The sequence below is a fragment of the Salvelinus namaycush genome, chromosome 20 (assembly GCF_016432855.1).
Source record: "Salvelinus namaycush isolate Seneca chromosome 20, SaNama_1.0, whole genome shotgun sequence".
Taxonomy (NCBI): domain Eukaryota; kingdom Metazoa; phylum Chordata; class Actinopteri; order Salmoniformes; family Salmonidae; genus Salvelinus; species Salvelinus namaycush.
The window spans coordinates 28,359,345-28,381,593 of record NC_052326.1 but is presented as its reverse complement, the minus strand read 5'-3'; the positions used below and the strand labels follow the sequence as shown (position 1 = coordinate 28,381,593).

The 22,249-nt window shown below is 44.1% G+C and overlaps 1 protein-coding gene across 5 annotated transcripts; it reads right to left on the bottom strand.

Annotated features, from left to right (window-relative positions):
• Window positions 1–1,089: 1,089 nt before the first annotated feature.
• Window positions 1,090–21,156, bottom strand: LOC120065199 (scm-like with four MBT domains protein 1). 5 transcript variants are annotated; one of them, XM_039015990.1, is made up of 21 exons: window positions 21,030–21,156; window positions 19,842–19,937; window positions 19,667–19,758; window positions 19,296–19,539; window positions 19,040–19,128; window positions 18,635–18,878; window positions 18,325–18,419; window positions 18,143–18,244; window positions 17,828–17,987; window positions 17,654–17,736; window positions 17,209–17,335; window positions 11,977–12,090; window positions 11,820–11,862; window positions 11,610–11,674; window positions 11,380–11,522; window positions 11,094–11,203; window positions 4,059–4,234; window positions 2,439–2,614; window positions 1,964–2,197; window positions 1,696–1,824; window positions 1,090–1,611 (listed from the first exon to the last, which is right to left on the bottom strand). In XM_039015990.1, exons 2-21 carry the CDS (start codon window positions 19,864–19,866, stop codon window positions 1,471–1,473), a joined length of 2,592 nt encoding a protein of 863 aa, XP_038871918.1. In that variant the 5' UTR covers window positions 19,867–19,937; window positions 21,030–21,156; the 3' UTR covers window positions 1,090–1,470. The 5 variants fall into 5 exon arrangements, with proteins under 5 accessions (XP_038871918.1, XP_038871921.1, XP_038871920.1 ...); XM_039015993.1 differs by having other exon boundaries at window positions 11,380–11,519; XM_039015992.1 differs by having other exon boundaries at window positions 21,067–21,140.
• Between the last annotated feature and the right edge of the window lie 1,093 nt (window positions 21,157–22,249).

The window sequence follows — 22,249 nt, the reverse complement described above, 5'->3', positions numbered from 1 at the left end:
TATGTTTGGAGGAAAAAGGGGGAGGCTTGCAAGCCGAAGAACACCATCCCAACCGTGAAGCACGGGGGTGGCAGCATCATGTTGTGGGGGTGCTTTGCTGCAGGAGGGACTGGTGCACTTCACAAACTAGATGGCATTATGAGGGAGGAAAATTATGTGAATATATTGAAGCAACATCTCAAGACATCAGTCAGGAAGTTAAAGCTTGGTTGCAATTGGATTTTCCAAATGGACAATGACTCCAAGCATAGTTGTGGCAAAATGGCTTAACGACAACAAAGTCAAGGTATTGGCGTGGCCATCACAAAGCCCTGACCTCAATCTCATAGAACATTTGTGGGCAGAACTGAAAAAGCGTGTGTGAGCAAGGAGGCCTACAAACCTGACTCAGTTACACCAGCTCTGTCAGGAGGAATAGGCCAAAATTCACCCAACTTATTGTGGGAAGCTTGTGGAAGACTACCCGAAACGTTTGACCCAAGTTAAACAATTTAAAGGCAATGCTACCAAATACTAATTGAGTGTATGTAAACTTCTGACCCACTGGGAATGTGATGAAAGAAATAAAAGCTGAAATAAATCATTCTCTCTACTATTATTCTGACATTTCACATTCTTAAAATAAAGTGGTGATCCTAACTGACCTAAGACAGGGAATTGTTACTAGGATTAAATGTCAGGAATTGTGAAAAACTGAGTTTAAATGTATTTGGCTAAGGTGTATGGAAACTTCTGACTTCAACTGTATACACTGGAGTTGCTTACCAAGATGACATTAAATGTTCTTGAGTGGCATAGTTACAGTTTTGACTTAAATGAGCCTGAAAACCTATGGCAAGATTTGAAAATGGCTGTCTAGCAATGATCAACAACCAACTTGACAGAGCTCAAATATTTTTTTATTTTTTTTACAAATACTGAACAATACAGGTGTGGAAAACTCTTAGAGACTTACCCAGAAATACTCACAGCTGTAATCGCTGCCAAAGGTGATTCTAACATTGACTAAGGGGTGAAAATACTTATGTAAATTAGATATAAAAACTTGTTTTCACTTTGTCATTATGGGCTATTGTGTGTAAATGGGTGAGAAAATAAATCAATTTAATCCGTTATGAATTCAGCCTGTAACAACAAAATGTATAATAAGTCAAGGGGTGTGAATACTTTCTGAAGGCACTGTAAACATGAAATCCCTGAAAGATACAGAATCCAGTCACATTCCAGGGTGAACAGCTGAGGCTATAAGCTGTGTCCATCCTGGAGCAGCACATACTGTACATTACAACAACGCTGGATGTGATATGGCTTAGTAATGAGCTTGAGACCAAACACACACACACACACACACACACACACACACACACACACACACACACACACACACACACACACACACACACACACACACACACACACACACACACACACACACACACACACACACACACACACACACACACACACTCCTCAGCTGGCAAAGTGCTGGTAAAAGGTCAGTTTGACCCTCTCTATAAGGTGGCACAGTTTGATGGCAGGGCCCAGCTTCAGCCCCATACACTCCTGTACTGTGGGCAGGCTCAGCAACAGCAGGGCCTGGCCATCTATCTCCTGTCAACACGCACAACAACATGGCTCAGAAAATTAGCACACTGTGCGTGTGTGTATTTTTCCTGGTGTGTGCGTCACTCCTACCTGGTCCCTGAATATGCGTGCCAGCGGGGCACAGTCAGTAGTTCTGATGAATCGGGTCACATCAGTGATGCTCCAGCCCAGTGGACTGCTGTCCAGATGCAGCTTCTCCTGCACCTCCACCCGCCCACTCTGAGACAGAACACACACAAAGGGGATGTTACACATATATAGTTCCAGGATCAGTGTGTGTGTGTGTGTGTGTGTGTGTGTGTGTGTGTGTGTGTGTGTGTGTGTGTATTTGTGTGCATAATTATGTAACCAGCACTACCTTAGGTAAGGTGGGCCCGCTCTCATCGTCTGAGTAGGAGGGTGAGCGGGCGGGTTTCCTGCGCTGGCGACGGGGTCTGTTCCGGGGGCGAGGTTCTGTAGGGGTGGGACAGGGGGAGGGAGAGGGGGGCTGGGACTTCCTCTCTGATACCTCATAGTCATCCTGCGGCTCTGAGCCTGAGTCCTCCTCACTCAGAGAGTAGTCCTCATCCAGGTCCTCCTCTTCTCCACTAGCCTGGGGTGGAAGAAATGTGGACAGTTATGATTAGTTTGATTACTGGCTCCTTCCATATAAAAGTTCCCCGTAACATCAGATCTAGAATCAGATTTCTCTGCAACCTACCCCAGATCCTAACCTTAACCGTTAGATAACATCTGACCCAGGACCAATGGTTAGGGGCAACTCTTCTGGCTTCTCTGTGATGACTAAGTTAATGGCAGTTGAAGGAAATGAATGATGTAAGAATGTGCAGTACCAGTGGGGAGCCAGCAGGGGTGCTGTCTACAGAGGTAGACAGGTGTTTCTTCTTGTGGACAAATAGGGGCTTTCTCTTCTTCCTCCTGCTCCCCTGCTTGGTGCTGCTCTCCAGGTTGTTGTAACCGCCAAGGGGAAGGCTGATTCGCTTGGTCTTCTGCTTACCATAGTAATGAGCTATAGAGCACATAGACATACACCAAGGAAACTATTTAGTAACCAAAAAAAGTGTTAAATATAAAATATATTTTGATTTGTTTAAGATTCTTCAAAGTAGCCACCCTTTGCCTTGACAGCTTTTCACACTCTTGGCATTCTCTCAAACAGATTCATGAGGTAGTCACCTGGAATGCATTTCAATTAATCGGTGTGCCTTGTTAAAAGTTAATATGTTGAGTTTCTTTCCTCTTTAATCAGTTTGAGCCAATTAGTTGTGTTGTGACGAGGTAGGGGTGGTATACAGAAGATATCCCTATTTGGTCCATATTATGGCAAGAACAGCTCAAATAAGCAAAGAGAAACGACAGTCCATCATTACTTTAAGACATGAAGGTCAGTCAATACGGAAAATTTCAAGAACTTTAAAAGTTTTAAAAGCAGTCGCAAAAATCATCAAGCACTATGATGAAACTCGCTCTCATGAGGACCGCCAGAGGAAAGGAAGACGCAGAGTTACCTCTGCTGCAGAGGATAAGTTCATTAGAGTTAACTGCACCTCAGAAATTGCAGCCCAAATAAATGCTTCACAGAGTTCAAGTAACAGACACATCTCAACATCAACTGTTCACAGGAGACTATGTGAATCAGGCCTTCATGGTCAAACTGCTGCAAAGAAACCACTACTAGAGGACACCAACAATAAGAATAGACTTGCTTGGGCCAAGAAACACAAGCAATGGACATTAGACCAGTGGAAATCTGTCCTTTGGTCTGATGAGTCCACATTTTACATTTCTGGTTGAAACCGCTGTGTCTTTGTGAGACGCAGAATAGGTGAACAGATGATCTCTGCATGTGTGGTTCTTACCGTGAAGCATGGAGGAGGAGGTGTGATGGTGCTTTGCTGGTGACACTGTCGCTGATTTATTTAGAATTCAAGGCACACTTAACTAGCATGGCTACCACAGCATTCTGCAGTGATACACCATCCCACCTGGTTTGTGCTTAGTGTGACAATAACCCAACACACCTCCAGGCTGTGTAAGGGCTATTTGACCAAGAAGGAGAGTGATGGAGTGCTGCATCAGATGACCTGGTTTGGGAAGAGTTGGACCGCAGAGTGAAGGAAAAGCAGCCAACAAGTGCTCAGCATATGTGGGAACTCCTTCAAGACTGTTGGAAAAGCATTCCAGTTGAAGCTGGTTGACAGAATGCCAAGAGTGTCCAAAGCTGTCATCAATGCAAAGGGTGGCTACTTTGAAGAACCTAAAAAATATATTTGGATTTGTTTAACACTTTCTTTGGTTACTACATGATTCCATATGTGTTAGTTCATAGCTTTGATGTCTTCACTATTATTCTACAATGTCGAAAATAGTAAAAATAAAGAAAAACCCTAGGTGTGTCCAAACTTTTGACTGGTACTGTATGTATGCGTGTGTGCGTGTTTGGTATCACGTACTGTATTTGGTCTTGGTGAGAAGGGAGCAGTTCTCCGAGCAGTGTTCCAGCACCATGTGAGGTGCGATCAGGTTGGGGCAGCACTCCAGCCTCACACACGTCTTCCTGCAGAACTCAGCCACCTGATCAGCTGTACGGGCAATCCCCACAGTGGCCCGGTAACTCTTCCCTTTGTACCTTCACACCACAACATGGTCCAGAGCAGAATCTGATCCATTACTGTCTGTCAGACACCAATGTGGTAGGGAGCATCTCTTCCAGTATGATGTTTATGCAGCAGAGAGAGTGTATATCCTGTGTCACTCGACTACTACCATACAGTGGTTTGCGAAAGTATTCACCCCCCTTGGTATTTTTCTTATTTTGTTGCCTTACAACCTGGAATTAAAATAGATTTTTTGGGGGTTTGTATCATTTGATATAAACAACATGCCTACCACTTTGAAGATGCAAAATATTTTGTGAAACAAACAAGAAATAAGACAAAAAAACTGAAAACTTGAGCGTGCATAATTGCCACCTTTTGCAGCAATTACAGCTGCAAGTCTCTTGGGGTATGTCTCTATAAGCTTGGCACATCTAGCCACTGGGATTTTTGCCCATTCTTCAAGGCAAAACTGCTCCAGCTCCTTCAAGTTGGATGGGTTCCGCTGGTGTACAGCAATCTTCAAGTCATACCACAGATTCTCAATTGGATTGACTAGGCCATTCCAAGACATTTAAATGTGTCCCCTTAAACCACTTGAGTGTTGCTTTAGCAGTATGCTTAGGGTCATTGTCCTGCTGGAAGGTGAACCTCTGTCCCAGTCTCAAATCTCTGGCAGACTGAAAACAGGTTTCCCTCAAGAATTTCCCTGTATTTAGCGCCAGCCATCATTCCTTCAATTCTGACCAGTTTCGCCGTCCCTGCCGATGAAAAACATCCCCACAGCATGATGCTGCCACCACCATGCTTCACTGTGGGGATGGTTTTCTCGGGGTGATGTTAGGTGTTGTGTTTGCGCCAGACATAGCATTTTCATTGATGGCCAAAAAGCTTAATTTTTGTTTCATCTGCCCAGAGTACCTTCTTCCATATGTTTGGGGAGTCTCCCACATGCCTTTTGGCAAACACCAAATGTGTTTGCGTATTTTTTTCTTTAAGCAATGGCTTTTTTCTGGACACTCTTCCGTAAAGCCCAGCTCTGTGGAGTGTACGGCTTAAAGTGGTCCTATGGACAGATACTCCAATCTATGCTGTGAGCTTTGCAGCTCCTTCAGGGTTATCTTTGGTCTCTTTGTTGCCTCTCTGATTAATGCCCTCCTTGCCTGGTCCATGAGTTTTAGTGGGCGGCCCTCTCTTGGCAGGTTTGTTGTGGTGCCATATTGTTTCAATTCTTTTTATAATGGATTTAATGGTGCTCCGTGGGATGTTCAAAGTTTTGGGTATTTTTTTATAACCCAACCCTGATCTGTACTTCTCCACAACTTTGTCCCTGACCTGTTTGGAGAGCTCCTTGGTCTTTATGGTGCCGCTTGCTTGGTGGTGCCCCTTGCTTAGTGGTGTTGCAGACTCTCGGGCCTTTCAGAACAGGTGTATATAATCTGAGATCATGTGACAGATCATGTGACACTTAGATTGCACACAGGTGGACTTTATTTAACCAATTATGTGACTTCTAAAGGTAATTGGTTACAACAGATCTTATTTAGGGGCTTCATAGCAAAGGGGGTGAATACATATGCATGCACCACTTTTCCGTAAAACATTTTTTTTTTTTAAACAAGTTATTATTTATTTTTTCACTTCACCAATTTGGACTATTTTGTGTATGTCCATTACATGTAATCCAAATAAAAATCAATTTAAATGACAGGTTGTAATGCAACAAAATAGGAAAAACGCCAAGGGGGATGAATACTTTGCCATGCACTGTATATAGTGGCATTATGGTGCATACATAGTGACCTAGAACAGACCAAATCTACAGCATACAGAAATAAATTGTGTATGGTTTCTCATTTTATCACAATACTGTACAATAAATAGTATAATCTAAACAGTAATTATACAACGAGTAGGTCTAATCCTGAATGCTGACTGGTTAAAAGCACATTCCAGCAGGTGTCTATTCCACAAGTTACCACCGGCTAAATCTTTTGACGTTAAAATACCTATTTACTCTGTTCCATCTGACTGCGCAATCCACTGTCTCATCAGCCCAGCCAGGCAATTTATAATTTTGATCTCCACTATAAAAAGCATCTAGACATTATCTCACATTTCTTTTAGACTAACATTTAGTTTTCAACAGCGTAGATTTGTACAAACCTTGCTGTTTGTCTATCCGACATTTGCAACATTGTTTCAATATTCATATTCGATCTCCAGCAGTCCCATAGTAATGAACGTGTCGGGACGAGACAGACAGGCAGGCAGCGTTTCTCAGCCAGTTGAATTCATGAATCAGCTGGCATCATTTTTGTGGATATATACAAAGAAATGTCAGTTGAAAAAAGGTAAAACAAAACTAACTGCTGCTAGTTTGCAGTCTTTCCAGCTTCAATTTGAAGAAATTGTGTGAGCTGTGTTGTTGGCTAGGTCCTCTTAACAACAGTGTCCTGACGAGTGAGCACATTTTCAATGCCAGGCGAAATCAGCCTCATTAACTCATTGTTATGGATGTATCCAAATAAATGTCACTAGAAAACAGCTTAAACAAATGCAAATGCAGCTACTTTGCTGTTATTCTTGCTGTACTTTTTGACGTGACCTAGCCGTAGTTGGCTAGCTAGCAAGGAAGGGATAAGAAAGTTGCCAGCCAGTATGGCAATGGAACATTTAGAACGAACGACTGGGTCGCATCTCTGGCAACCGAACCGATAGAACGAACGACCAGTCGGCTTGGGTAGCAACCCTAGATTTGCCTTGGGACTAGATCTTGTGGAAGGATGAAATAGTATGAATAAATTCATCAAAATAATGTTTTTAATTAAAATATGTCAATCTTTATTTGAATATGTTAGTAACCCGTTATCCTCTCCTGTCCTGTGATCCAGGTGTTGACTCTGCTGATCAGCTCGGCCTACAAGCCCAGCCATGTGCTGAGGACCCAGAGCTTAGGGGGTACAACCAGGGAGAGACTCTGAAGGCCAAGTCAGTCTACCCACCACACTATAACACCATAATAACGCTAATTAAGTGATAATGCCCTCGATGCCGGTGTTTGTAGGATTTATTGGGACGGTTTGCCAAACACCGGCTTCTCGGACGTTATCACTTAATTGTATTACTGTATTATTACTTTGGTGGGGAATGGCAAGATGGCGCCAACAGATATGGCAGCTCTGCTTCTAGGTCCTAAGCAACTTTGCAGTATTTTGTTTTTTTGTGTGTTATTTTTTTACATTATTAGCCCCCCCCCCCCCAAAAAAATGTGTTATTACATACAGCCCGGAAATAACTTTTAGTTATCAGGGCGGAGGTAATTCACCAGTATTACGACCATGAATACGACTTTCCCGAATTGGATCCTTTGTTCGTACCCCCCAAGGCAATTTAACTTATTCCAGAGGCTGCTCCAAAACACCACCGGCGTAGAAAACGTATTTGGAGTGGACTTCTTGTCCGACTCAGAAGGCATGCACACCATCCACCGCTTCCGAATATATTACTCGGTAATGTTCAGTCTCTGGATAATAAAGTAGACAAGCTAGGGGCGAGGATCTGCTTCCAGAGAGACATCAGGGATTGTAACATACTGTTTCACGGAAACATGGCTCCGTCCATACAGCCAGCTGGGTTCTCAGTATAACGAGCAGACAGGAATAAAGAATTCTCCGGGAAGAAGAACGTTGGGGGTGTATGTTTCATGATTAACTACTCATGGTGTGATTGTGATAACAAAGCAACTTAAGTCCTTTTGTTCACCCGACCTAGAATACCTCACAATCAAATGCAGACTGCATTACCTCAAAAGAGAATTCTCTTCGGTTATAGTCAGAGGCGTGTATATTCCCCCTCAAGCCGATACAACGACGGCCCTCAAAGAACTACACTGGACTTTATGCAAACTGTAAAACACATATCCTGAGGACGCATTTATTGTAGCTGTGGATTTTAACAAATCAAATTTGAGGACAAAGCTACCGAAGTTCTACCAACACATTGACTGTAGTGTTCGCTCTGGAAAAACATTGGACCACTATTACTCAACTTTTTGAAATGCCTACAAGGCCCTCCCCTGCCTTCCCTTTAGCAAATCCGATCACAACTCCATTTTGCTCCTCCCTTCCTATAGGAAGAAACTCAAATAGGAAGTACCCGTGCTAAGGTCTATTCAACGCTGGTCTGACCAATCCGAATCCATGCTTCAAGATTTTTTTGATCACGCGGACTTGGATATGTTCCGGGTAGACTCTGAGAACATCTAAAAATACACAAATACACGGATACGGTGACTGAGTTCATCAGGAAGTGTATAGGATATGTTGTACCCACTGTGACTATTAAAACCTACGCAAACCAGAAACCGTGGATAGATGGCAGCATTCAAGAAAAACTGAAAGAGCGAACCACCGCATTTAACCATGGCAAGGTGACTGGGAATATGGCCGAATACAAACAGTGTAGTTATTCCCTTCGTAAAGCAAACAAACAGGCAAAACGTCAGTACAGAGACAAAGTGGAGTCGCAATTCAACGGCTCAGAACAGAGACGTATGTTGCAGGGTCTACAGACAATCACGGACTACAAAGGCAAAACCAGCCACATCGCGGACACCGACGTATTGCTTCCGGACAAGCTAAACAACTTCTTCGCCCGCTTTGAGGATAACACAGTGCCACCAATGCGGCCCGCCACCAAGGACTGTGGGCTCTCCTTCGCCTCGGCCAACGTGAGTAAGACATTTAACCGTGTTAACCCTCGCAAGGCTGCCGGCTCAGACGGCAACACTAGCCGCGTCTTCAGAGCATGCGCAGACCAGCAGGTTGGAGTGTTTACGGACATATTCAATCTCTCCCTATCTCAGTCTGCTGTCCCCACTTGCTTCAAGATGACCACCATTGTTCCTGTACCCAAGAAAGCAAAGGTAACTAAATGACTATCGCCCGTAGCACTCACGTCTGTCATCATGAAGTGCTAGTAAAGGATCATATCACCTCTACCTCACATGACACCCTAGACCCACTTCGATTTGCTTACAGCCCCAATAGATCCACAGATGATGCAATCTCCATCGCATTGCACACTGCCCTATGCCATCTGGACAAGAGGAATACCGATATAAGAATGCTTTTCATTGACTATAGCTCAGCATTCATACCATAGTATCCTCCAAGCTCATCACTAAGCTCGGGGCCCTGGGTCTGAACCCCGCCCTATGCAACTGAGTCCTGGACTTCCTGATGGGCCGCCCACAGGTGATGAAGGTAGGAAACAACAACTCCACTTCGATGATCCTCAACACAGGGGCCCCACAAGGGTGCGTGCTCAGACCCCTCCTGTACTCCCTGTTCACACATGACTGCGTGGCCAGAAACAAAGAACTTTATTCTGAAACTCGTCAGTCTATTCTTGTTCTGAGAAATGAAGGCTATTCCATGCGAGAAATTGCCAAGAAACTGAAGATCTCGTACAACGCTGTGTACTACTCCCTTCACAGAACAGGGCAAACTGTCTCTAACCAGAATAGAAAGAAGAGTGGGAGTCCCCGTTGCACAACTGAGCAAGAGGACAAGTACATTAGAGTGTTTAGTTTGAGAAACAGGCACCTCACAAGTTCTCAAAACTGGCAGCTTCATTAAATAGTACCCACAAAACACCAGTCTCAACGTCAACAGTGAAGAGGCGACTCCGGAATGTTGGACTTCTAGGCAGAGTTCCTCTATCCAGTGTCTGTGTTCTTTTGCACATCTTAATCTTTTATTTTTATTGGCCAGTCTGAGATATGGCTTTTTCTTTGCAACTCTGCCTAGAATGCCAGCATCTCAGAGTCGCCTCTTCACTATTGACGTTGAGACTGGTGTTTTGCAGGTACTATTTAATGAAGCTGCCAGTTGAGGACTTGTGAGGTGCCTGTTTCTCAAACTAGACACTCTAATGTACTTGTCCTCTTGCTCAGTTGTGCACCAGGGCCTCCCACTCCTCTTTCTATTCTGGTTAGAGCCAGTTTGCGCTAATCAGAACCAGCACAACAGTTTTCAGCTGTGCTAACATAATTGCAAAAGGGTTTTCTAATGATCAATTAGCCTTTTAAAATGATAAACTTGGATTAGCTAACACAACGTGCCATTGGAACACAGGAGTGATGGTTGCTGATAATGGGCCTCTGTACGCCTATGTAGATATATATATATATTTTTTAAATCAGCCGTTTCCAGCTACAATAGTCATTTACAACATTAACAATGTCTACACTGTATTTCTGATCAATTTGATGTTATTTTAATGAACAACAAATGTGCTTTTCTTTCAAAAACAAGGACATTTCTAAGTGACCCCGAACTTTTGAATGGTAGTCTACATAGACTTGGAATCCCTGGCCACTTTAATAATGGAACACTAGTCACTTTAATGATGGAACACTAGTCACTTTAATAATGGAACACTAGTCACTTTAATAATGTTTAAATAATGTCTACATACTCCTTTACTCATCTCATATGTATATTCTGTATTCTATTATACTGTATTTTATTTAACGCCACTCCAATCTCATATTTATATATTTCTTAATTCCATTATTTTACTTTTAGATTTGTGTGTATTGTTGTGAATTGTTAGATACTACTGCACTGTCTGAGCCAGGAACACAAGCATTTCACTACACCAGCAATAACATCTGCTAAATGTGTATGTGACCAATACAATTTGATTTGATTTGTTGTTATGGTGTATACTCTAATGTCCACTGACTTAGCCTAAGTCATTGTTCTGCATATAGTTAATGATCCCTATGAAGCAGTGCGAGTGTATCTCATCCACATCATCATATAAAGTGAGTGTTATTAACGTAGCATTATTATGGTGTTATAGTGTGGTGGGTAGACTGACTTGGCCTTCAGAGTCTCTCCCTGGCCGTGCCCCCTGAGCTCTGGGTCCTGCTGCAGCTCCCTCAGCACCTGGCTGGGCTTGTAGGCCGAGCTGATCAGCAGAGTCAACACCTGGACCACAGGACAGGATACAGGGAGGTTAGAAAGCCATAGAAGATGACATAGTAGGATACTCCACAGAATGAAATAGAATATGTATCTATATGGGGATAACAATTAGTTGTCATCTACAGTTGTGCCTGTGTAAGATAGAGGAGCTGGTAGAGGTGTGCTGCTCTCTCATTCACCTCTTTCAGCACCAGGACACAGTTGCCAGGGCCAATGCTCTGGGGCAGCTCAGCGATACGGCCCTTGTTCAGGTAGGGGCCAGAGAAACAGCGGTGGTTGAAATAGATCTTTGGGCAGCTGTACTTCCCGTTACCCTGAGCTGCTGACATAGACAGTCACACACACATGTAAGATTTTCTCATACGCATTATTTTTCCACAAATGATTTTTCACAAGGAATTACACTCACCGTTCTCCGATTGGTTCAGATCCTGCTGCCTCGCTGCATCAGGGGCCGTGGCTTTAAGTGGAGATCTGCAATCGGATCAAACCAAAATAAACATACAGTTAAAAATAAAATAACATACGTTACAAAGTTGGGTAACAGTAGAGGTAAATTTAGCTTTTTTAAATTTCTAATCCCTCGCTCTCTGTAATAATCAAGATCTTCAAAGCTCACTGCTTCTCTTGTTGCACCACGGCCACACGGCTCTTCCTCTGAGCTGCAACAGAACAGGAACAAAAGTCAACATCTACACATGCCAGTAACCTTCAGATAAAACACTGATATAGACCAATCACCAAAATGGTCAGGAGGTTCTTGTTTGGAGCCTGACCTCTAGGTTTGTAGGGGTGTTGGAGGGGATAGCCATTACTCTCACACCAGCTGACTGGAAAGATGTCCAGGGAGTCCACATGAGTGATGATGTCAGGGAGAGGCTGCTTCAACCCTGAGAAGAACACACAAAGCAGAGGGGAGTTTATGAGTGGCTGAACATGTGGTTGAATAGAATATGTAAAGAACCAGTAAAACAGATTTGGACACACCTACTCATTCAAGGGTTTTTCTTAATTTTTTACTATTTTCTATACTGTAGAATAATAGTGAAGACATCAAAACTACGAAATAACACATGGAATCATGTAGTAACCAAAAAAGTGTTAAACAAATCAATTTTATATTTTAGATTCTTCAAAGTAGCCACCCGTTGCCTCGATGACAGCTTTTCACACTCTTGGGATTCTCTCAACCAGCTTCATGAGGTAGTCACCTGGAATGCATTTAAATTAACAGGTGTGCCTTGTTAAAAGTTAATTTGTGGAATTTCTTTCCTTCTTAACTTTTTAGGGATAGGGGGCAGCATTTTCACTTTGGATGAACTGCGTGCCCATAGTGAACTGCCTCCTACTCTGTCCCAGATGCTAATATATGCATATTATTATTACTATTGGATAGAAAATACTCGGAAGTTTGTAAAACTGTTTGAATTATGTCTGTGAGTATAACAGAACTCATATGGCAGGCAAACTTCCAAACAGGAAGTCTGAGGCTGGTGTTTTTTCTACTCGTCCCCTATTCAAATCCCAGGAAGATATGGATTTGTTTGCACTTCCTACGCCTTCCACTAGATGTCAACAGTCGGTAGAACGTTGAATGAAGTGTATACTGGGATGTGGGGCCGGATGGGAGGTGTTTCAGTCAGTGGTCTGGCAGATTGCCAGTTCCTGGTCACGCGCATTTCTCATGATATCGCCTTGCGTTCCATAACTTTTACAGACATGAAGGAATGCTCTGGTTGGAACGTTATTGGATATATATGATAACAACATCCTGAAGATTGAATCTCTACTAAGTTGTATTTTATTTTAGTTATTTTTTTTTATCCCATTTTCTCCCCAATTTTCGTGGTATCCAATCGCTAGTAATTACTATCTTGTCTCATCGCTACAACTCCCGTACGGGCTCGGGAGAGACGAAGGTCGAAAGCCATGCGTCCTCCGAAGCACAACCCAACCAAGCCGCACTGCTTCTTAACACAGCGCGCCTCCAACCCGGAAGCCAGCCGCACCAATGTGTCGGAGGAAACACCGTGTACCTGGCCCCCTTGGTTAGCGCGCACTGCGCCCGGCCCGCCACAGGAGTCGCTGGAGCGCGATGAGACAAGGATATCCCTACCGGCCAAACCCTCCCTAACCCGGACGACGCTATGCCAATTGTGCGTCGCCCCACGGACCTCCCGGTCGCGGCCGGCTGCGACAGAGCCTGGGCGCGAACCCAGAGACTCTGGTGGCGCAGCTAGCACTGCGATGCAGTGCCCTAGACCACTGCGCCACCCGGGAGGCGCCGAATCTCTACTAAGTTTGACCAGTTTATTCGAATTGTAATATAACTTTTTGAAGTTTTCGTCCGACGTTATGCGTCACTTGCACGAGCGTTTGGATATGTGTACTAAACGCGCTAGCAAAAGCAGCTATTTGGACATAAATAATTGACATTATCGAACAAAACAACAATTTATTGTCGAACTAGGATTCCTGGGAATGCATTCTGATGAAGATATTCAAAGGTAAGGGAATATTTATGATGTAATTTCGTATTTCTGTTGACTCCAACATGGCGGAGAAATGTTATTTATATTTGAGCGCCGTCTCAGATTATTGCATGGTGTGCTTTCTCCGTAATTTAAAAAAAAAATCTGACACAGCGGTTGCATTAAGAACAAGTGTATCTTTAATTATATGTAAAACATGTATCTTTCATCAAAGTGTATGATGAGTATTTCTGTTATTTGACGTGGCCCTCTGCAATTTCTCCGGATATTTTGGAGGCATTTCTGAACATGGCGCCAATGTAAACTAAGATTTTTGGATATAAATATGCACATTATCGAACAAAAAATACATGTATTGTGTAAGATGATGTCCTATGAGTGTCATCTGATGAAGATCATCAAAGGTTAGTGATTAATTTTATCTTTATTTCTGTTTTTGTGACTCCTATCTTTGGCTGGGAAAATGGCTGTGTGTTTTTTGAACTTGGTGGTGATCTAACATAATCATATGTTGTGTTTTCGCTGTAAAGCATTATTTTTTTTAAATCGGACACGATGGGTAGATTAACAAGATGTTTATCTTTCATTTCCTGTATTGGACTTGTTAATGTGTGAAAGTTACATATTTAAAAAAAATATTTTTGAATTTCCCGCGCTGCCTTTTCAGCGGAATGTTGTGGGGGGGTTCCGCTAGCGGAACGTGTGTCCTAGAAAGGTTAATGCATTTGAGCCAATCAGTTGTGTTGTAGGGGTGGTATACAGAAGATAGCCCTATTTGGTAAAATACCAAGTCCATATTATGGCAAGAACAGCTCAAATAAGCAAAGAGAAACGACAGACCATCATTACTTTAAGACATGAAGGTCAGTCAATACGGAAAATTTTCTTCAAGTGCAGTCGCAAAAACCAAGAAGCGCTATGATGAAACTGACTCTTATGAGGACCGCCACAGGAAAGGAAGACACAAGAGTTACCTCTGCTGCAGAGCATAAGTTCATTAGAGTTAACTGCACCTCAGAAATTGCAGCCCAAATAAATGCTTCAGAGTTCAAGTCACAGACACATCTCAACATCAACTGTTCACAGGAGACTGTGTGAATCAGGCCTTCATGGTCAAACTGCTGCAAAGAAACCACTACTAGAGGACACCAATAATAAGAATAGACTTGCTTGGGCCAAGAAACAAAAGCAATGGACATTAGACCAGTGGAAATCTGTCCTTTGGTCTGATGAGTCCGAATTTTAGATTTTTGGTTGCAACCACCGTGTCTTTGTGAGACGCAGAGTAGGTGAACAGATGATCTCCGCATGTGCGGTTTCCACCATGAAGCATGGAGGAGATGTGATGGTGCTTTGCTGGTGATACTGTCTGTGATTTATTTAGAATTCAAGGCACACTTAACCAGCATGGCTACCACAGAATTCTGCAGCAATACGCCTTCCCATCTTGTTTGAGCTTAGTGGGACTGTCATTTGTTTTTCAACAGGATAATGATCCAAAACACACCTCCAGGCTGTGTAACGGCTATTTTATCAAGAAGGAGAGTGATGGAGTGCTGCATCAGATGACCTGGCCTCCACAATCACCTGACCTCAACCCAATTGAGATTGTTTGGGATTAGTTGGACTGCAGAGTGAAGGAAAAGCAGCCAACAAGTGCTCAGCATATGTGGGAACTCCTTCAAGACTGTTGGAAAAGCATTCCTCAGGAAGCTGGTTGAGAGAATGCCAATAGTGTGCAAAGCTGTCATCAAGGCAAAGGGTGGCTACTTTGAAGAATCCAAAATATAAACTCAGCATAAAAGGAAACGGCCCTTTTTCAGGACCCTGTATTTCAAAGATAATTCGTAAAAATGTAAATAACTTCATAGATCATCATTGTAAAGGGTTTAAACACTGTTTCCAGAGCTTGTTCAATGAACCATAAACAATTAATGAACATGCACCTGTGGAACGGTCGTTAAGACACTAACAGCTTACAGACGGTAGGCAATTAAGGGCACAGTTATGAAAACTTAGGACATTAAAGAGGCCTTTCTACTGACTCTGAAAAACACCAAAAGAAAGATGCCCAGGGTCCCATGCTGCAAGGAGACATGAGGACTGCAGATGTGGCCAGGGCAATAAATTGCAATGTGCGTACTGTGAGAAGCCTAAGACAGCGCTACAGGGAGACAGGACGGACAGCTGATTGTCCTCGCAGTGGCAGACCACGTGTAACAACACCGGCACAGGATCGGTACATCTGAGCATCACACCTGCAGGACAGGTACAGGATGGCAACAACAACTGCCCGAATTACACCAGGAACGCACAATCCCTCCATCAGTGCTCAGTGCTCAGACTGTCCGCAATAGGCTGAGAGAGGCTGGACTGAGGGCTTGTAGGCCTGTTGTAAGGCAGGTCCTCACCAGACATCCCCTGCAACAACGTCGCCTATGGGCACAAACCCACCGTCGCTGGACCAGACAGGACTGGCAAAAAGTGCTCTTCACTGACGAGTCGCGGTTTTGTCTCACCAAGAGTGATGGCCGGATTCGCGTTTATCATCGAAGGAATGAGCGTTACGCCGAGGCCTGTACTCTGAGACGGGATCGATTTGGAGGCGGAGGGTCCGTCATGGTCTGGGGCGGTGTGTCACCGCACCATCGGACTGAGCTTGTTGTCATTGCAGGCAATCTCAACGCTGTGCGTTACAGGGAAGACATCCTCCTCCCTCATGTGGTACCCTTCCTGCAGGCTCATCCTGACATGACCCTCCAGCATGACAATGCCACCAGCAATACTGCTCGTTCTGTGCGTGATTTCCTGCAAGACAAGAATGTCAGTGTTCTGCCATGGCCAGCGAACAGCCCGGATCTCAATCCCACTGAGCACGTCTGGGACCTGTTGGATCGGAGGGTGAGGGCTAGGGCCATTCTCTCCAGAAATGTCTGGGAACTTGCAGGTGCCTTGGTGAAAGAGTGAGGTAACATCTCACAGCAAGAACTGGCAAATCTGGTGCAGTCCATGAGGAGACGCACTGCAGTACTTAATGCAGCTGGTGGCCACATCAGATACTGACTGTTACTTTTGATTTTGACCCACCCCCCTTTGTTCAGGGACACATTATTCCATTTCTGATAGTCACATGTCTATGGAACTTGCTCAGTTTATGTCTCAATTGTTGAATCTTGTTATGTTCATACAAATATTTACACATGTTAAGTTTGCTGAAAATAAACACAGTTGACAGTGAGAGGACGTTTCTTTTTTTGCTGAGTTTATTTTGATTTGTTTAACACTTTTCTGGTTACTACATGATTCCATATGTGTTATTTAAAAAATAAAGGAAAATAAAGGAAAACCCTTGAATGAGTAGGTGTGTCCAAACTTCTGACTGGTACTGTATATATAATAAGACTGAGTATTCAGGTAGGTGAAATTGACACCCAACAACATTATTGTCCCTCCCCCAAAACCTTACATCCCTCCAACCCAGCCCTTTTCTCTCTCCTCCAGCTGTTCTGTTCTCACCTTCCAGATGCAACCAGATGTGCTGACCTCTGACCCTGGTTACGGTTGCCACGTGAACTTGCTCAGGAGAGACAGGATTCACCGCCTCCAGCCTCATGGACTCAACAAAGTCATGATCACTCTGCCCCTGGGGAGAAAACACCTGTCATCATATCAGTTGGAGTGGTGTGTGTTTTTGGTTTTACTATCCTTGTAGGGACCAGAAGTCCTCACAAGGATAGTAAAACAAGGAAAATTCGTACAGGTGGGGACATTTCACTGGTCCCGACAAGGAAAAAGGCTATTTTAGGCTCAGGGTTAGTTTTACAGTTAGGGTTAGAATTAGGGGTTAGGTTTTGGGTTAGGATAAGGGTTAGGGGGAAATAGGATTTAGAATGAGAATCAACTCTTTGGTCCCAAAAAGGATAGTAAAACAAACATGTGTGTGTGGTTGTGTGTGTCTCACCACGGGGAAACAGCTCTCTGGCGCTCCTTCCGCTCCACACTGTTTCAGATAATCCACCCAGTCAAAGTTCTGGCCCTGGTAACCTACACACCCACATACCCAGGGACACAGTAAACTCTGTGATCCATTTCACTGGACCAGTAGAATGCCTGAGGTGAGTGTATTCTGCCCTACCTGGAGGGGGACTGAGGGGTACCCCATTTTTAAGGCTCCATTGGGCAGGGAAGATTCCGCTGCTCCCATAGTGACAGAGTAAGGATAAGCCAGGCCCCGCCCCTTCACTGTCTCCCTGCAGGCTGTCCATCTGCACCCTGAAGTACTGGTCGCTCAGCACCTGGGGAACACAATGATGACATCACTGCTACAGCCACATACAACTAGGGGAAACCTACCACATGATAATTGTGTCATTGGTAAACACTTATCATGAGAAGACGGATGCTGTGTGGATGAGGTGAGGGTGTTACTATGGTGACATGTGAGCGTTACCTTGGTGACAGTAGCTGGGCTGGTGTTGAAGGGGGCAGCGGGGTCCACTGCCTCTAACTTCATCCCCTCAGAGAAGCAGTGAGGAGAGAGGACTGGCCTGTCCTACAAACACACACACAGGAGATATGCCAGAGGGAGAGGGACACAGAAAGAGGATGGGGAGAGAGAGAGAGAGAGAATACCTTAAAGAAGTCTTCATTGATGGCCTCTTCTTTAGGCTGTCTAATGTTCTTTCTCACCTCCTCCCACTCTGTCTCGCTGCGCAAACCACGAAGCACTGCAACACAGCACAGTGACATTATCACTAACTTTCACTAATACTTAAACACACACACAACAGTGGTCACCAAGCAACCAGCCCAGCATTAACACATCTTATTCAACAAGATCTTGATGATTCATTGATTGAGGTGTATTTGTGTTTACCCTAGTTTTCCAAAACCAGGGTTGGTCAACAGCGCCACAAGGTGCAAAGGCAGTTCTGTTTCTTACCAGCAGGTGGGGTGAGAGAGAAGCTGTTCTCCTCAGCCCAGCCAGGTGGGTTTAAGAGGGGGTCCAGGTAGAATACCCAGCGCCTGGTCTGTGACTGGGTGAGCCCCTCCGTCCCAGTGTAGCGCAGACACAGCCGGCCCCCTACGTTGTCCTCCACCTGGGCCCCCCAGGCCACCCCCGGGTCTACACTGTCCTGCAGCTCCACACACCACCCCAGGGGGAACAGGTCTCCCCCTGTCTGGGCCTGGACACAGACAGAGAAGTTTATTTTTATTTTTTATGGACATTTATTGATACTAAACAATCAAGCTGTTCTGAAATGATTAGTAATGTTGAATAGGTCCCAACTATAGTTATGGTCCTAGTGTCCCCACCCTCCCCGCTCCTCCCTCCCCCCAGACTCACCCCCTCCAGTAGGTGTGCTGGTGCACTCCCTCCCTGAGCCAGAGCCTCCTCTAGGACAGCATCCCAGTCAGCATGTTTCTCACGGACACCTGGACACACATCATATTTATGCATTTTGTACATCTATATCCTGTTCATTCCTGTATGAAAAGTTTTAACAGAGTTTTCCAATGCATTTATTTGAGCACAGGGCCAAACCGGTCTACAGCAACACAAATGTCTATTTCCATCAAACCCTATGTCACCCCCTACTCACCCTCAGGCGGTCTCATTGGTTGCCTGTGCTGTCTGCTCCAGCCCAGAGGGTGGAGGTCAGAGTTCATGATGTCACACCAGAAGTCTGCTCGTCGGTCGTCGTGGTAACCCTCGTAGCGCAGCAGCAGCAGTTGGCCACAGGTGGTGATGATGGTTGCCACCCAGTAGGGTTGGTCAGGCTCCGAACGCACACACACCTCCAAACTCATCCCTGGAGCCAGCCCTGTCTGCAGGCTACGGTCTACCTGAGAGGGAGGGAAGGGTGTGTATGTAGATATACAATAAATATGGCCATGACCACAAAAAACTCTGGGCCCTAAATATAAGTACCATATCTGCAAATGGGCCCTGATGCAGTGTGATAAGACATACATGTTTGAAGGCGTGATGTGGAACCGCCAATACTCCATTCTCCTCTAGATATTCATCCCAGTTGAAGTCAGACTCCAGTTCAGAGCCGCCTTCTGAAAGACACACACAAACTTATTTACAAAGACAGAAATATCATCTGAATACACCTCTGCCATTCAACCATTGTAAGACTCACCAGATTCCTGTGTCTCGGGGTTCATGATGCCCCTACTGTGTTCCCAACACCACCCAGGAGACTGTATTAGCAATAGCTAAAACCACTTTGATCCAACTGAAAAAGATACAAAAGACAGGATGTTAATAAATAAACACCTCTGTAGAAGTACATCTGTTTAGGGCCTGGTACTCAGTGGCCTTTAGATCTCACATACTACACACTTATACAGTCCAAGTCCACCATCTCCCTCTTTCTCCATCTCATATTATACACCCATTCCCCCCTCCCCCCGAACTCAAGCTGAAAAACCCCTTCCTGTCAAAGCAGTAATATCAAACGATCATGGGATGTGATCGCAATGCGTGTGGAGTCTGCACTTTTGAGGTTATAAATTGCACACTAGCAGCCTCTGCCTCGCGACAGGTGTTCCCGCCAGTAGCTGAAAGAGATATTCCTATCTCAGAAAAGGTGTTGGTTGACCATGACAAACTCAGCACAAAAATGCTAATGCCAGCCTACACATAATATCTTCATATTTGGTTGCGAAAAGGGCTGTAAGAAAGTCAATATAGTATTGGTCACATACAAGGATTGCATTGGTCACATATAGCCAGCCATAGACTACAGTGAAACAGTGTAATAGGCTGTACTGTGTAATAACTACAATGTTAAAATGTTTACGATGTTACTACATCAGGCCGCTTGCAATGACACATCGCAAGCTAAACAAACATCAGATAAAACACTAATCTAGAAAAAGCTAGTCTGACTTTTCAAGGATAGTTTATGTCAGCATCAGCAATATTGCAATCTACTGTTGACACAATCTTCCAGGCAAATGCGTAATGCGCCACCCCAACTTTCAATGTTATATTGTGTTCAAGTAAAATTTTATTGACTACATTGAAATGAGAAAAGGAGAATAACAAAAGCTGGCTTGCCTATGACGGGTTTACAATGTTGATCGTGGATATTAAAGTCAGTGAGAGGAAATTGATCGGGCGCGCGAAGCTGGTGCACCGTTTCCACTGACCACGAGCAAGTTAACAACTGAAATGTCAAGTATGGGTATGGCGCTGCCTACTCAGTCGAGCACAATACAGCTTATTTGACACCAGGAAAAAACACACGGGAGCCACCAAGGCAGCTGAGAATAGTAAATAATAAATAATAGGTAAGTATTTCGTCCACGTACGTGAATCTCACCTTTTCCTAGTTCTTCCAAGTAAATTTAAAACGTTACCCCCGTCTTTCTCCTGTCCTCTGCCTCGTTCCAATATGGCACGAACCTCAACTGCGCATGCTCGATCATTCACTTTCTCAACCTGGTGCTGTCAAGAGGCGTCCCGCACTGATGGACTTGTTAATGTATTTGAGCGATTAAAGGGAAAATATTGACATACTCTGCCCAAGGCATTGTGTTCTCTTTGTTTAAATTACAAATGCATATCTAAATCAATTCAACTTATATCCTGCCACAAACAACGACGCGCGGACCGAACAAGGATAAAGCATAAGAAAACAAGTATACACAGCCAGTCGTCGTGAGCCATGCAATAAAGCACTAGTTAATACAAAAAATGAAATTCAATACAGACCTATCTCGAGATAATTTTTCTGCATCAATTTTCTATCCTAAATGCAACTTTTCGTTTGTATCCCCCCTCCCCATGTTCTTTTAAATCAAAGTCTAATTTTGTAGGCCAAAGACCAGGTTGGACTTTTTTGATTCCATAGCCTTTTTTACTCTCGCAGGGTGGGGACTCGTGCAGTAGGTCTGACTGCTCCGTTTCCATGGCAACAACATCACGAGAAGCACAAAAGGATGGATGTGGGGTGGCGGGAAACTCGACGCAATTACTGCCATTGAATTTCAATGATTGATTGATACTAGACAATATTCGCTGCCATGCAGAGTAAATTAGCAATGTTTTTTTTATACAATGATATGGGACAAATTTCCCTAATACACTGTATCTAATCTGTAGTAGGCTACAAATAACAATTAGTCAAAATCCACCTGTTTTTATTTATCAAAACCTAATTTGGTTACAAAATAGCCTACCTCTCAAGCTGTTTACATAAAAAAAACTCAACAATGTGCAGGTGAAACAGTGTTTTCAGTGCTTGCTCATACTGTACACACAAAAAGAGCTCTATTTTCATGTCATCCAATAAATGTAACCGCCTGGAGTTTGCTAAACGCATTTGGACTGGAACCAGTGCTATGGTCAGATGAGATGAAAATAGAGTTCTTTGGCCACGCACACCAGTGGTGGGTTTGGTGGCAAAAGACAGATGCCTATGCAGATAAGAACCCCATATTTACTGTAAAATATGGTGGTGGATCATTGATGTTATGGGGCTATTTTGCTTCCACTGGTCCTGGGGCCCCAACGGCATCATGAACTTTACCCAGTACCAGG

Bases quoted from the DNA above. Each gene is read 5' to 3' on its own strand.
- LOC120065199 (XM_039015990.1), bottom strand. From the start codon at position 19,866: ATGAACCCCGAGACACAGGAATCTG. The intron at 18,879-19,039 runs GTGAGTCTGGGG...GTCTGTGTCCAG, and splicing joins CAGCACACCTACTGGAGGGG to GCCCAGACAGGGGGAGACCT. The intron at 18,420-18,634 runs GTAAGAAACAGA...GCTGTGTTGCAG, and splicing joins CTCTCTCACCCCACCTGCTG to TGCTTCGTGGTTTGCGCAGC.